We start from the raw sequence: 15,250 nt of genomic DNA, 5'->3' as shown, positions 1-15,250 counted from the left end.
TAGAGCCATTTTGACAGGTACTTGTCAAATGACATCATCAATCAAAGTACCATCCATTTGCATATGTAATGGGTTTGATTGAGATATCAAATGACACCATCAATCCAACTCTTCTGATGGGTTCATTTGAAAAATACTTTTTTCTTGATGGGTAGGTCACTCAAATAATGCCATACAGTGACATTTTTTTGAACAACTCTATTTCACCAAAATGTTCTCTAAATGAACATAGCAGGAGGTGTGTGGGTCCTAGTGACCTTGCGCCTTGAGTTTTTAACTATTTAAAAATGAGAAATGTGTGTGTGCAAACCGATTGGAGAATAGTAGGGAGAAAGTCTGTTTTTGTAAGGTTGTGCATGTAGGTTTTTTCTCTATTCAATTCTTTCTGGTTCTGTGCTTTTTTCCTCAAATTCTCGAATTCTTTTCTCTTTAATTTCCACCAGGTCTTCAATTTCAGCCACTCTAAACTTTAAATATGTGATTGCAAATATGCTGTCCATGTTTAGGTTTCAAGTTAATGCCTGAATGTATTTTTGTACAGTGTAATGCAGACTTGCCAGCAGCTAACCTTTTTTCTCTTTCTTTGTTTTACTAATCCCCTTCTTTGCCCTCTACTCCCTATGGCAAATGGCAGTTTTTCCGAAATCAGCAAATAAAGACTCTGCCTGTGTACAATATACATGTATTTAAGAACTGACATCAGCAGCTTTGAAGGAGGTAGTCATTTTGAGGGAAATTGTTTTAAAATGTGAAACTGAAAAGCTTCCAGCATGTTTCAATTCTCAAATATCTTAGGTGTGCCCCTGAACTATAGCTTATTTAGTAGGTCTTAGTGCATAGCTTGATTTGAAACAAGTCTTTCATTCCATGTGCATCTCAAATGATAAATTAGAAATTATTGGGGGTGATCAACCATGTTTAAGATAGGAGGGGGTCACAATTTTATGCCTTCAATGAGCAGATCTTTACAAGACAATGATTGTAGCAAAAATTCGTAAAAATCCCTCAAATATTCACAAAGTTATGATGTTGTGTGTCATATGCCACTCTTAGGGAGCAAGGGGTTAATTAAATAAAGGAGACTCCTAATTGGTCTTATTTACATTTCTTGACGTGAAATATAATAAACTGTTTGCCTCGCTTTTTTTCTTTTATCTTTTCCAACAATTATTACTGCGCCAAAGCTATCAAGTGGTTGTGTTTGAGGTCATTTAAACAGTCAACAAAAACTAAAACACGAGAGACATTACGTGGCTTCTGTAACACACACATACAAACAAAAAGGTTATTTTAGGAAGGATTGTTTTAGAACGATCACTGAGATCCCTTTTTTACATTTCACTATGTGCAATGCAGAAACCAATCATTTCTTCTTTCATTAGTGTGTGCATTTACTTCAATTGCATATCGGGTGAGTTTATAACTTTGGTTTATTCATTGCACATAAAGAAATGTAAAAAAGGAATCTTGGTGATCCTTCTTAAATAATCCTTTCCAAAATAACCTTTTTGTGTGTTTCTGTTTTATGTGTGTGTTATGGAAGCCATGTAAATTTTCTCATGTTTTAATCATGTTTTGTTGATTATTTAAGATTCTGTAGGATCCTATACATTCTATCCATCCTAAGTAAGAATTTGGTATGACATGCTCTAGGTACACTACTTTGAGTACCGAAGTCTCTAAAACTTGTTTCAAAGTCTGTTGACTAGAGATGAATTCACAGTGACAGTATTGTTTTAAGGTTACAGTATACCTTCGGGTCGGCAATTTTCTTCAAATTTGGATTTTTGGGTCAAAGTAGTGGTCGAAGAATAATCTCTAATTTCTGAAAAAAAAAATTGAAAAAGGCTAAATATAAGCGGAGAAATGGCCGTTTTACGTTTTCACCGGAAGTAAAAGTGTACCTCTTGATTGACAGCTCTATGGTGCGTATGCAATCAACCGAGACGTATTCGCGGGAATTGCCTGTACGGATGTCACGAATTGACTACTCAGTTGATCAGCATTGTTGTTCTGACTACCCAGCATTTTTGGTATTAGGTGTAACTCTATTAAGTCATAAGTAGACATAGACCACGTTGAAGCCATGGACCAGTTCGAAAAAGCGAAAACAGCGAAGAACGAATGAAAATACATCAAGGAGTGAAGAAGCGAAAGTTCGCCTCGAGGATGAAGCTATAGCTATCGTATAAGGCGGGCAAAATATTCATGGAAAGAGAAAAGAAAGGTTCTGTAAAAATTTCGGAACTTGACAGCAATAACAGGGATGTTGACAGAGACTCTTCTGATGAGTACGATATTGACGAATCGCCGGACTCATTGAGACCATTTGAAATATTATCCATGCACAGTTGACCACACACAGTTGCTCCCCGCGCTTTCTTTTGTTTGTTTTCCTCGCTCAGCCACTCTAGCGTTCGTATCCTTTTTAGTCTTCCCCATTTTGCCAGACCACTGAGCTTCAAGAAAAACCGAGCTACAGAAAAATTACCTCTCCGCCTTCGGTTCCTTGAGCGCATTGCGAAACACAAGAGTTTTTTAGAGATTCGCGCGTAAATTTCACCAGGAGGTTAACGGTAGTAAAGTTTCCCTGCACTGATTGGCTCAGTTATCTGAGAACCCAGTTGAAGGCGTTTGTGGGCGGAGTTTGTTTGCGAAGCAGAAAATTTTTCTTAGCGCTGTTTTCTCGAATAAATTTTTTCACTTGAAGCAGACACTTTAAAGAGTTCTAACTCAAAGGGAATTTGTTCAATTACCCTCAAATTTGAACAGTAGCTAGCTTAACATATAAACTAAAAAAGCGTGTCTGGGAATTGTTAATTTCGAAATACCTTTTCGTCGAGAGCGATTTTTGTACGATTACTCCACATTTTTTTAATCCTATTTCGAAAATGTTCTGTAACTTTTTACTGCAATTGAATATGCCAAAACGCAGACACGTTTTTTAAGCGCTTTGGACCCTGAAGCCGAGGAAAAAATTACATTGGCGAAAAACGAAATTCGCTTTGACTTGTAGCTTTCGAAAGGTGATTCGGTCGCTCTCATTTAGTGGTCGTGAAAAATTCGACAATTCATTTTATTTCACAATTCTTGGTATAGTTTGATAGCCAGCTCTATAAGCTTTAATTTGATATAGGGGTTTAGGTATCTAAAGCTTAAACTGCACGCGCTACATCGCTCGCACGCGAGACACCCCTGAAGGTATACTGTAACCTTAAGGTTAAGTAAGTGAAATTGTGCTTTTTGTTGAACTTTCAATATTAATGACCGCAGAATTCAGTAAGGTAAATCGACTCATTGCCCGAGGAAAGGTATAATATCTCAAAAACCTGAGAACTGGCAAAAAGCTGACAGCTTTCTTCTTTCAGAAAAAGCAGAAGAATCAAACAAGGGGCTGAATCAGGAATTACAGACAGTTTTGCCAAAAGGTTAGTTTTACTGCTTGTGAAAGATTGGTTTAATTTGGTTAAAAAAAATGGCCTTCCATAAAATTACGCCAGACATTTATAAGAAATTAGTGACACTAAATGATTTCGCCTTGGCTGGTGGAATTAGGGATAGAAGACGGCAGGGCGAGTGAAACATGATGTACTTTGGTTGTTTTGCCTCAATCCTCTACCGCGCCTTTGAACAGTACTTGTAAAAGACACGCTATAAGTAGTTAATTATCATTTATTATTAACATGATTTTTGCTTCCCAGACATTTTTTTTTACTATTGCATACAATACTAACATTACTTACATTACTAAGACTTCTTACAATACTAACATTACCTACAATACTTACATTACTTACAATACTAATATCACTTACGCCACTACTGACATTACTTACAATACGACCGTTACTTACAATACGACTACTACTAACACCCCGATTACAAACAACAACTACTACAGATGCTCTGCCTACACAACTGATAATACAAATCTTGCACTACATTGTACTCTAATTACACAATTACTTTTTGTGTTAACAAGATACTTTATATAAAATTACAATACATGTATTTAAATTATCATGAATGTACATATAAATTTACATAATTTACAAGCAGCACTTACTCCTTTACAAAAAAAAAATTGGATTGTTATTCAAAACTAGGTTCCATTTTGCCTGAAAATGTTTTAAGCTTAAGATGCTTTGAGAGGCTATAAGCTTTTCAATTTCATATTTTCTCTTGACCACATCTTCGAAAGGCAAAAAGAGAGGGATTTGTTTATTTTTGCGACAACTCCATAAATAAATTTTACCTAAAATGATAAAGTAGTTGAGCAGGTTAGATCTCTGATCTAATATTCCTAATTGCGTTCGACGAAGTGGAACGCAAACCTAATTTTGACCTGTGGCTTTTCAGAGTTGGTCTCCCTGTGCACGGTTCTAAGCTGAAAAAAACCAAAAATGGCCACCCCGCTTGATTTTTGCAGGGGCATGTCACGGCCAGTAAACTGGTACCGTTTAATGCTAAGACATGTGATAAGACATGTGGCAAACATGTGAGTATGTTAGCAGGCCATGTGAGCTCGTCTTTCCGATGGATCTTTTTTTGACTTCTTTCCAGTCAGTCGCCGTACGCCTCGCTATTATGTGCTCTCAGCGTTAGATTTTGGCGAATTTAAACGCTTCGACGGCAGCATTTATCGCAATCTGAGGGAATTGTCCTTGTTTATTAACACGACTTGGCTTTGGGATGATAACCATGGGAACAGCTACATTTGGATTGCATTTGTTGATTAGTTCCAGTCGCGACAGATAGCTCAGTCTTTATCCGGTCGAAATTTTATTGTTTGGAATCGGTGGAAAAGTACTCTGAAGGTAAGATCCATAAGACTACTTTATTCATCAGGGGAAATACTCGAATTAGTCGCGAGACGAGCACGCGACTGCAAATGCTAGCTTAGAATAATGTACGTAATTTAAATATTCTATGAAACTTGAGAGACTACAGAAACTGGCAACGTGACGCAACGTATCAACAAATCGTGACCTCTTCACTAGCATGGACTTTGATACTATGCATGTCTGACTGTAAAACCTCGGTTGCTGCTGAAAAATGTTGATTTTAGCAATGGACAAAGGTTGAAAGTCAGCTAGTGAAATAATTTATTTACGATGTATAATTATATATTAAAGTGAGAGCGTCAAACGCACTCTCATAATCTCTGATTACTACTAGTATAATGTTAATTGCGTTCGACGAAGTGGAACGCAAACCTAATTTTGACCTGTGGCTTTTCAGAGTTGGTCTCCCTGTGGACGGTTCTAGGCCGAAAAAAACCACATTCCTGTAAGGACACCAAAATGGCCACCCCGCTTGATTTTTGCAGGGGCATGTCACGGCCACTAAACTGGTACCGTTTAATGCTAAGACATGTGATAAGACATGTGGCAAACATGTGAGTATGTTAGCAGGCCATGTGAGCTCGTCTTTCCGATGGATCTTTTTTTGACTTCTTTCCATTCAGTCGCCGTACGCCTCGCTATTAGCGAACTTAAGCATTGACGCTTTTACGACGCGGACGCTAACCGGAAATTTAAAGATCTAGTTCCAGGCGTTCACTACAGCTTTTTGGTCAGGAAAGTTTGGTTTAAAATACAAACACGACGACTTTCCAGTTGATCCCACAAGGTCAGAAGCGCGCCAGAATTAGCTCCACTCCTCTTCCGGTTGCCGTCCCGCGTCTCAAAAACGTCGCTGCTTAAGTTCGCTATTATGTGCTCTCAGCGTTAGATTTTGGCGAATTTAAACGCTTCGACGGCAGCATTTATCGCGATCTGAGGGAATTGTCCTTGTTTATTAACACGACTTGGCTTTGGGATGATAACCGTGGGAACAGCTACATTTTGATTGCATTTGTTGATTAGTTCCAGTCGCGACAGATAGCTCAGTCTTTATCCGGTCGAAATTTTATTGTTTGGAATCGGTGGAAAAGTACTCTGAAGGTAAGATCCATAAGACTACTTTATTCATCAGGGGGAATACTCGAATTAGTCGCGAAACGAGCACGCGACTGCAAATGCTAGCTTAGAATAATGTACGTAATTTAAATATTCTATGAAACTTGAGAGACTACAGAAACTGGCAGCGTCACGCAACGTGTCAACAAATCGTGACCTCTTCACTAGCATGGACTTTGACATTATGCATATCTGACTGTAAAACCTCTAAACCTGATAGTTTTCCAAAACGATCAAGTAATTTAAAGAGATTTTGTGTGGATGTTAAATCGGATAAAAAGGCAGTGAGGTCGTCTGCATATTGGACAAGTTTCCATTCCTCTAAGTCTAATTTAATTTCTTTAATATCGATACTAGTTCGGATTGCAGCAGCCAAAGTCTCAATTGCGATCACAAATAGATATGGCGACAGAGGATCCCCTTGCCTAACACCTCTGCTTAACTCAAAATTAGCAGAAAAAGATCCATTGTTTATAATGTAACTGGATACATTACTATAAAGTGTTTTCACCCATCTTATAAGACTGACCAAAGCCGAAAATTTCTAAGCATTTAAACATAAAATTCCATTCAAGGCTGTCGAATGCCTTTTCAAAATCTATGAATAATAATATACCCGGAATATCGAATGTTTTAGTGTATTCCATGACATCTAGAACTGATCTAGCTGCTTCCCCTATGTATCGACCTGAAACATATCCAGTCTGATTGCTGTGGATTATCTCTGGTAAAAGTTTTGGTAATTCGTGTTGCTATTACTTTGGATGCTATTTTAGTGTCAACATTGGTGAGAGAAATCGGTCTCCAATTTTCAAGACGGGTTCTGTCTTTACCTGTTTTTTCGAGAAGTGTAATGACCCCTTGCCTTTGTGAGTTAGACATTTCTCCCTCTTCATAAGCCTCGTTAAAGCTTTCGACCACCATTTCACCGATTGATGACCAAAAGACATTGTAAAATTCAATTGGCAGACCATCATTTCCAGGATTCTTACCTAGTTGGAGTGTTTTGATGTTTTGGCATTCTTCAATTGTTATTTTTCCTTCGCATTTCTCACTTGCTTCACTTGATAGCTTTGATAGATTTGGATTTTCAAAGAAGAGTGCTGCATCTGGAGTGTCTAACTTTGTTTTGGAACCGCTGTACAGCTTAGTGTAAAATTGCTTTTGTGCGTTCATTATCGAGAGTGGATCGGTAGAGATAACTCCACTAATGTATAATTTTCTAATATGTTTCTTAATATGGTGACGTTTCTCCAAATTTAAAAAATATTTTCTATTCTTTTCTCCGTGTTCGTGCCATCGTGCCCTAGCCCGTATAATTAAACCTTCAACTTTTTTGTCATACATCGATTCAAGTTCGCTTTTATATCTTTCCATTGTTATTCGCGTATTGTCACAGGGATTATCTTGAAAGGCAGCTAATGATTCTTGCTATTTGTTGGTTAATTCTCTTTCATGCTTTTGTCGAATTTGCGATAAACGCTTTGAGAAAATAATAGAATCGGTTCTAATATTAAATTTTATCCAATCCCAAATTGATCTTCGGTCTCTGAGATCCTTTGCTTCCTCAAGCCAAATAGGCAATTTATCAATGATCATCTTTTTATATTCTTCATTCGCCAATAGCGTCGTATTCAATTTCCAATAGCCAGGACCTCCGTTATTTTCCTTAATTTCTTCGAGTTCTAGGAATACTGCAGAATGGTCTGATTTGATTGAGCGGAAAATATCCACATTTGTATCTAATCTACAAAATACAAAAGGAGAACAGCGACCCCAAGTGAAACTTTGTTGATTTGGATTTTTTATGCGCCAAATGTCATGGAGACTGAACTCATCTTGAATTTCTTCAATAGATTTTACGACGTGCTTCCGGGGAATTTGAATTCCACCTTTTTTTATCCAGATTAATATTCAAGGGACAATTAAAATCACCTCCCATAATTAAGTTCTCTTCATTTCCAAAATCATTGGTTCTTAATAGTTTTGACAGTTTATGATAAAATTGAACAGCTTCTGCATCTTTGTTGGGCCCGTAGATATTTGCAATTGTATAATTTTCCTCTTTGATCAAAGCTTTAAACAACAAAAGTCTTCCACTCGATTCTGTCTGAGACAACATTATATCAATGTCAAAGCCGTTCTTTATAAGCACCGCGACACCTCTGGCGTTTGTACCCCCATGAGAAAATAATATCTCTGCACCCCATTCTTTTTTCCACTGAGCCTCACGCTCCTTGCTTGAATGCGTTTCTTGTAAAAATATCAAATCGGCTTTTTGCTTCCTGCAACAGGAAAATATTGCTCTTCTTTTTTTAAACTTACTTAGGCCTCTCACGTTAAAGGATAATAATTTAATTGTATCAGGCTTCGAGTTTTGTTTACTCAGCATTTTAACTATGTACGGGAGGTTGTTTCATTGCCTGGAGTAACTGCCGCTTTTTTAAATACAATGATGTTAGAGATAATTTTTTCAATATGCATGGTATCAGTTTAAAAGAAGAGATTATTGCATCCAACAGTAAAGTATTCCGCGTAGTGCAAGCAAGAACAAAAATCAACACACACACAATGACAAAAACACACATACATATAAACGAAAGTGCACTTACCATCCCCTGTGGTTGCAATGCACTCCCGTCGGGATCTCCACATAAAGGCGATTATCACTCGAATTGAACTAGCGTACTATACTCAATCCTATACTTAAAGAAGAAAACTAAAATAAAGCCAAAAGAGTATTCTAGCTCTTAGAGCTTGACATACACTGCAGTAGTACCCTGGTAATGTTCTTACAATGAGATGTCAATATCGGTGTTAATAAATCTGAACTCGAATTAATAACTAGCGTAACGAACAAACTCACCATTTAATATCAGAATGTTAACAGCGAGACATGTTTAATAACTCTCATACCATGTTTGTCTGTGGCAACTGAGAAGTCAATGCACTTTTCCTTGCTTTTATTCTCACGTATATTGAAGTCCATCATAATTCTGTTAAAAGTTTGCATGACACAGAACTAACATCTTTTGTTTCTTTCATTAAATAAGCGATGGAGCTACCAGACCAACCGCCAAACGTCCATGGCCATGAAAAAGAACTTGCTGAGATTGTTGACACCCTCATTACTGACCGTGAGGTGGCGGTAATTCTTGTCAGTGGAACAGCAGGAATAGGAAAAACCACCATTGCTATTCAAGCAAGTTATCGATTAAAACATGCAGGCAAAGACGTCAGGTTTTGCGACTTGCGTGGAGCTTGTGCAAACGAAGATGAAATGGTCAGAGCAATTTTATACGACTGTGATTCGGGTCACCAACAGACGAACACAAAACCCAAGCATGTTCTTCTTCAGTGGTGCAGGCGGCTTCAATCCGAGACAATACTTGTTCTCGATAATGCAGAAGATGTAATTGCAGAAGACAGTCTAAAGGAAGCGTTCACTAAATTATTAGGAGAAATGAGAAAGTACACTCCACAGAAGAATTTAATTAAATTCTTGATCACGTCAAGGCATTCAGACATTAACAGTCCAACAACGATTTTGAATGTAACGCCTATCCAGGTAGGCCCTTTGAATGAAGAGGAAAGCCTTCAAATACTGAAGGATGGCGCTGGATTGTACTCTGTGTCTGACGCGGAAACAAAGAGGAAATTCAAGAAAGTAGCTGCACTCTGTGAGCACATTCCACTTGCACTTCGTCTAGCTGGTCCTCTACTTTCTTCTGATTCTGAGTACAGTTTTCAGGAACTTATTCAAGGGTTAGATGAAAACACTACAAAAACTCTTGAACTGGACGGAATGATGGGGATAGCATTTGAACAGTTAGACGAAACTTTGCAGCATGCACTAGTGCGCCTTTCGGTCTTTGTAAGATCTTTTGATAAAGCAGCAGCCAAGGCATTATTAGGTGATAAGTGCCCTGTGATGCTGACAAATTTGAGAAGAAGGAGCTTGATTGAAAAGCAGCACAACCGATACCACCTTCACCTGTTGATTAGAGATTATGCCGGACAGAAAGGAAGAGACCACTTCCGTCAAATCCTGGCTCAAGGTCGAGAGTCTTTCCTTAAGCATTTCTTGGCTCTGATTTTGAACAATACGAGAACGTATTGGCAAAAAGATGGTTGCAGAAGATCTTTAGATCTGTTCGATGTCGAAAGACTTAACTTTGAGCATGCTTTGAAAATTGTGTCTTCGGCGGAGAAATTTGAGGGCTCCAGAGAACTAGAAAGTGTCGTAAACGACTGTTGGCTAGTGGCACCTTACATAGGAGATTGTGTTCCCTTTGAGCTTCATGATGACTTTCTGAATGGTCTTCTAAAACTTGCCCAAAGCCAAGGAAAAGTAATCCATGAAGTAGAGATTTTATGTCTCCTTTATGACGAGGGAAGAAAACGTGCTGGTGCCAAGCAGCAGTCAGTACATGGCAGAGCTATTAAACTGCATGATGAGAATGAACATCTCTTTGAACAGAACGGCCTGTCTGAGGTATTTTATTTGAGTCACTATGGCAGATATCTCTCACAGGATTGTGATCGAAGGGAAGACGCACAGCCGTTTTTGAAAAAGGCGCTATCCGTTTATGAAAAAGAAAAACTGGCGTCAACATTCGATAAGGCCAGAATTCTCGGGCAAATGGGGCACAATGCAAAAGAACTGGGAAGACCCCAGGAAGCTCTTAAAAATCATTTGGAAGCATTGAAATTTCGCCAGGATCATTATGGAGATCACGTCTTAACTGCATTTGCACACAAAGATCTGGCGGATCATTACTTGAGTGTGAACGAATTAAAAGAAGCAGAAGAAAACTACAACAAAGCAATTCACATTTTGGAAGATATGAAAATAGCGGAACACAAGTCTGTTCGGATCTTCAGTAATTTGGGAATCTGCTTGCAAAAGAGTGGAAAGTTTGAAAAATCCCGACAAAAATACCAAACGGGGAGTGACATTGCTGATAAGACTATTGAGGGCAACCACAAATGGAAGGTTATGATTAAAACTAACTTAGCATTGCTACTTTATTCAAATTACCAAGAAGAAGTTAATACAGCTAACACAATTGCAGAAGAAGTTCTTCAAATGGCCAAAGATCTTGAACTGAATTATTGGGCAGGAATGGAAGAACTTAAACAAATGTACCAAAGCAAGAGAAATTGAGGAAGAGAGCAGAACAATGTGCCCTTTGATAACTTTTTGAAAAGTATTTATAGTTTGCACTGGGTTCTGTTAAGTCCGTTTCCATGACCGCGTAGTCTCTCCCTCTTCAACCCATTTTGCTCGTCGATGGCTGATACAACTGGTTTTTCCATGTCAAAACTTTTGATCCGTCAACAAAAGGGATGCCGACATCGTCCGCCCTGTCTGTTGCATTATTTCCACGTGACCAAAAGCATTAGACAATCGTTGAACAATGCTTTTAGTGATTTAAGAACTTCCATAACTTTTGGACTACCTGTAGATTTTGCAGTGCTTTTTTTCTGGGCATTACATAAGAGAAATGAAAAGACCAGTGCCCTATCTGTCTTGTCACGGTGACATAAATTTCACAATGACAGATAGGCCACTTGTCTCTGCGTTTCTCTTTTTTGATGCAAAACGGATTATTCTAATTAGCATAAACATTGGAAACTTGCCCCACAGCAACCTCGTTATTAACAACTATAACTTATTATGGCCAATACAGTTCTTTTGACAAAAAATAAGTTGTCAGCCAGGTCAAGAAATGTTGTCAATGGACAGTGCTACAGAGGAATTTACTCAGAGATTAAGGAAATTTCATTGAAAATCAGAACTTTTCGTTGAGACAAAAAACAATTAGGATTTTCTCACGTCAAAGACTGCTAGAAATACGGCATTGAGCAATTTTATTCAGACTTCAGTTTTAGCCTTTTTTGTAGTTGTATGCGTTTTATTCTATTTCAATATGATTTTAATATCGTTTTTTATTATATGGCTGTGTCTCACAAGGACTGGAAACTACCGAATTCACGAATTTGATTGGCTGAAATCGATATTGACCGCGGTCTAGATTTTCCCATCTAGACCGGCATCTAAACCGGTTTCATTTTCCGTTGAAAAAGTAGCAAACTAAAATACAAAAATGTTCACCATTTTCTTTTATTTTCTTCTCAATCATTTATGGAAGTGCCAAAAAGCCTAATGACAAAAAAAAAAGTAAAGAGGACGAGCAAATTTCAGCAGGTTTAAGTTAAGCTCATCGCCGTTCGCAAGCAAAATGTCAGCAAACCAGTCACATTAAACGAATTACAGTTTTCTTCTTTGCCATATAATAAACATCTTATTTAACCGAGCTAAGTCGGTCTGTATGGGAGAATCTTGACCTCGGTCGTGTGTACAGACCTCGCTGCGTTCGGTCTGTACTCAAGACCTCGGTCAAGATTCTCCCATACAGACCTCCAGACCTCGGTTAATAAGAGCTAAATAAACAACATTTTGTTATATTTAAGCTAGGTATTTTCAATTATTGGATCATAGAGGGTGAACCCCCGGTGGCAATGCTCAGTGTCACATTAATCAAGCCATTACTATTAAGTTAGACTGTCTGGTGCATTAATGTGTATCACGAGTAGCAAGTAGGAAGGCCCTTAGAGTTTTGATTTAATTATACAGGTTAGCCTCGTATATGTATATTTTGAATACTTCTATATTGTTTTCTTTCTGGTTATAAATGTTTTTAAATGAATTTTATAAACATCTGAAGCTTATTTTAAACGTCGCTTTGAGTCGGGTGAAATTTAACTCCAGTCACAGAAAACTCGCAATTCCCACAACAAATAGCAAAGTAAAACTAGTTGTTAACATGGTGAATAGATATGTAGTCGAAGCAAGATGAATTCGGATTATTCACCAATAGACCGATCCAAGTCGCCTTGTGTAGTCAACACTTACGCTTGAAAATCTCGAATTAACAAAGATAGATCTTGATAACTGGGTGAAGTCGTATTGGCATTGCTCTTCTTCCCTCTTATGGGAGCTTACTCAACCGGCAAGGGAAGTTAAAAAAGTAGTGTATCTAGCTGGTACCATGATTCGAGAGTGGTTCGCCTAAGGAAAATGTCCGTTAGCGAAGATTCAGTGGTATTTATATCTTAGTTTAAATGATGGTTCATAATTTTGTATTTTGAAACTTATAATTTACCTATTTAGACGACTTCATTCAATATTCTAAGTAACGGTGCGTAACGTTGTGTGTTAAGTTTTGTGTCTAGTGATACTGAGGACAACCTTGTTTGTTTGTAAGATTTGTAAGAAGTTCAACATTTCTGGATTTTCTAAGTGGATTTTTTGGCTCGTTGCAGCGAAATTTACAGTTTTTCCTCGTATTACTATTTCCACCACTTTATTAGAACTTTCAGATTTTAACCCTTTCAAAAAAAATATGTAGTTTTATACCGATAAACTCTAGATGCATTGGATAAACTCAAAATTTCGGAAAATTGGCTATGATTTTCATTAAATTGTCTGCAATTTTGTTAAATTTCGTTGGGGTCCTTTAATTTCTCGCAGTAGTTTGCCAATTTTAATTTGTAATCCTCCTGGGTCTTCTGTAGTTTTCCTAATTATATTTTTAACTGTTTTAAATGTAATTTAAACGCTATAAAAGAATCAAGAAACAAAACAACCACAACTTAGGATGTGAAATGCAAACTTTATGGCTGTTTATAAACATTTTTTCAGTATCGATTAATTTCAACTAGGAAGTATGGGTTATTGACCAAGTGTGAGGTCAAGATGGCGCGATATTGGTCAGGTTCTTTTTGCATGTTTATGGACCGAGATGGAGTCGAGGTCCATAAACTCGCAAAAAAAGAACGAGGCCAATATCCAGCCACCTTGACCGAACAAGCTTGGTCAATAAAGGATTTATTATATGGTTGTCAGGGAAAGTTTTCTTGCGGGACGCGGCGGGTAGACCCGAGCGAGCCAGATAGCCCCATCTTGCCCACTCAGGTAGCCAATCACAGCGCAGGATTTCATTTATCTTGCCCTTGGGACGGTGACCTCATCGGGAACCAATCCTAGACTTGCCCCACTCCATTTGCGGTCGAAGAGGTAAAAATAGGAGTGAGGGGGTACTCCCCGTTCCAAAGCATCGTTGGACGGTGACCCCATCGGGAACCAATCCTAGACTTGTCCCACTCCCTTCTCGGCCGAAGGGGCAAAATAGGGATGAGGGGGTACTCCCTCTTAGTCTGCTATATAAAACCTTCACACGTTTTGTAAGGGAGCAAACAAAGTTGTTGACTTACAAAATGGAAGTTAGAAGAAGGATAGACCCCCGAAGTAGATGACTTCAAGGACAAATGTTTCATCTGTCAAGGCGACCTTGTCATTGACTCCTTGACTCGATGTAGTGCGAAAACTTATTGCTGTGGAAAATTTTTGCACAAGAGATGTTTGCAGCAGGAGTTGCAATACTCAGGTAAGTGCGGACATTGCAAAACCTTAAATCCTCGGAGTGGATGAAGATGAGGAATAACTTTCACCTTGGGAGGAGGTGGTACGCGAGAGGATTACCAACGCAACGAACGCCATCAATAGGTATCGGCGAGGGGGATGGCCTTATCATATTCACAATCGTAATATTGTTTCGTGGAGGACCTTGCCGTACCATGTGAATCTTTCCATCTGGTTTGAATTTTATACAAGACTCACCATCTTCGTGCAGCAAAGACGAAACGTTACCCTGTACATCCATGCCTATGTCAACTTGCCGTGGATGACCATTACTCAATCAATAAGACAGACGGTGTATGGAATGTTCAGTAGAAACATCCCCACGGAAGTAATGCTCTGCGTACGCGAAGTAAAGTTTAGGTTATTGTTCCTGTCGTGGCTGCACTAAGACGCTGAGGATGAAGTGATTATCAACAGATTAACTCCTCAGTCATCTTTTTCACCCCCCATTTATCGAAGAGGAAGTAGAAGAAGAGGTTGAGACCTGAATTAGCCATGTGACTCTTATAAGAGTGTGTGAGTATTGTCTTTTTCGGCTCCTGATTGGTTACCGGTCATTTTAACGTGCATTACTACTCTTATGATACTTACAATTCTCACATCATTGACAGTACGTATATTTGCACTATTGCACTAGTACTTACAATCCTTGCTACAGTAAGGGGGAACTAACAGACCAAGTCAGTGAACAATGTTCAATTTTCCATTAAATTTGGAGTTGGGTTTTAAGTTTAGAAATATTGACGTACTTATGAAAAACCTTACACAAATAGACATAATGTTTCATGAGAAGCAAGAGAAG

The 15,250-nt window shown here is 38.3% G+C and overlaps 1 protein-coding gene across 3 annotated transcripts in view; it reads left to right on the top strand.

The window, feature by feature from the left end:
* Positions 1-15,250, top strand: part of LOC145500961 (uncharacterized) — a 159,830-nt gene that overhangs the window by 8,101 nt on the left and 136,479 nt on the right. For 2 of the 3 annotated variants that reach the window (XR_014051169.1, XR_014051170.1), the window contains 2 exons: positions 3,369-3,428; positions 9,014-13,867. Coding sequence is in view for 1 of the 3 variants with exons in the window: in XM_081480531.1 (XP_081336657.1) it covers positions 3,369-3,428; positions 9,014-11,127 (2,174 nt within the window). In the remaining 2 variants the exon portion in view is untranslated. Of the gene's footprint in view, positions 1-3,368; positions 3,429-9,013; positions 15,041-15,250 lie in introns of those variants that run through there. The other variant, XM_081480531.1, reaches the window with a different exon arrangement.

The sequence above is a fragment of the Orbicella franksi genome, chromosome 10, assembly GCF_964199315.1.
Source record: "Orbicella franksi chromosome 10, jaOrbFran1.1, whole genome shotgun sequence".
Lineage (NCBI taxonomy): Eukaryota > Metazoa > Cnidaria > Anthozoa > Scleractinia > Merulinidae > Orbicella > Orbicella franksi.
This window is presented reverse-complemented; position numbering and strand designations above follow the sequence as displayed.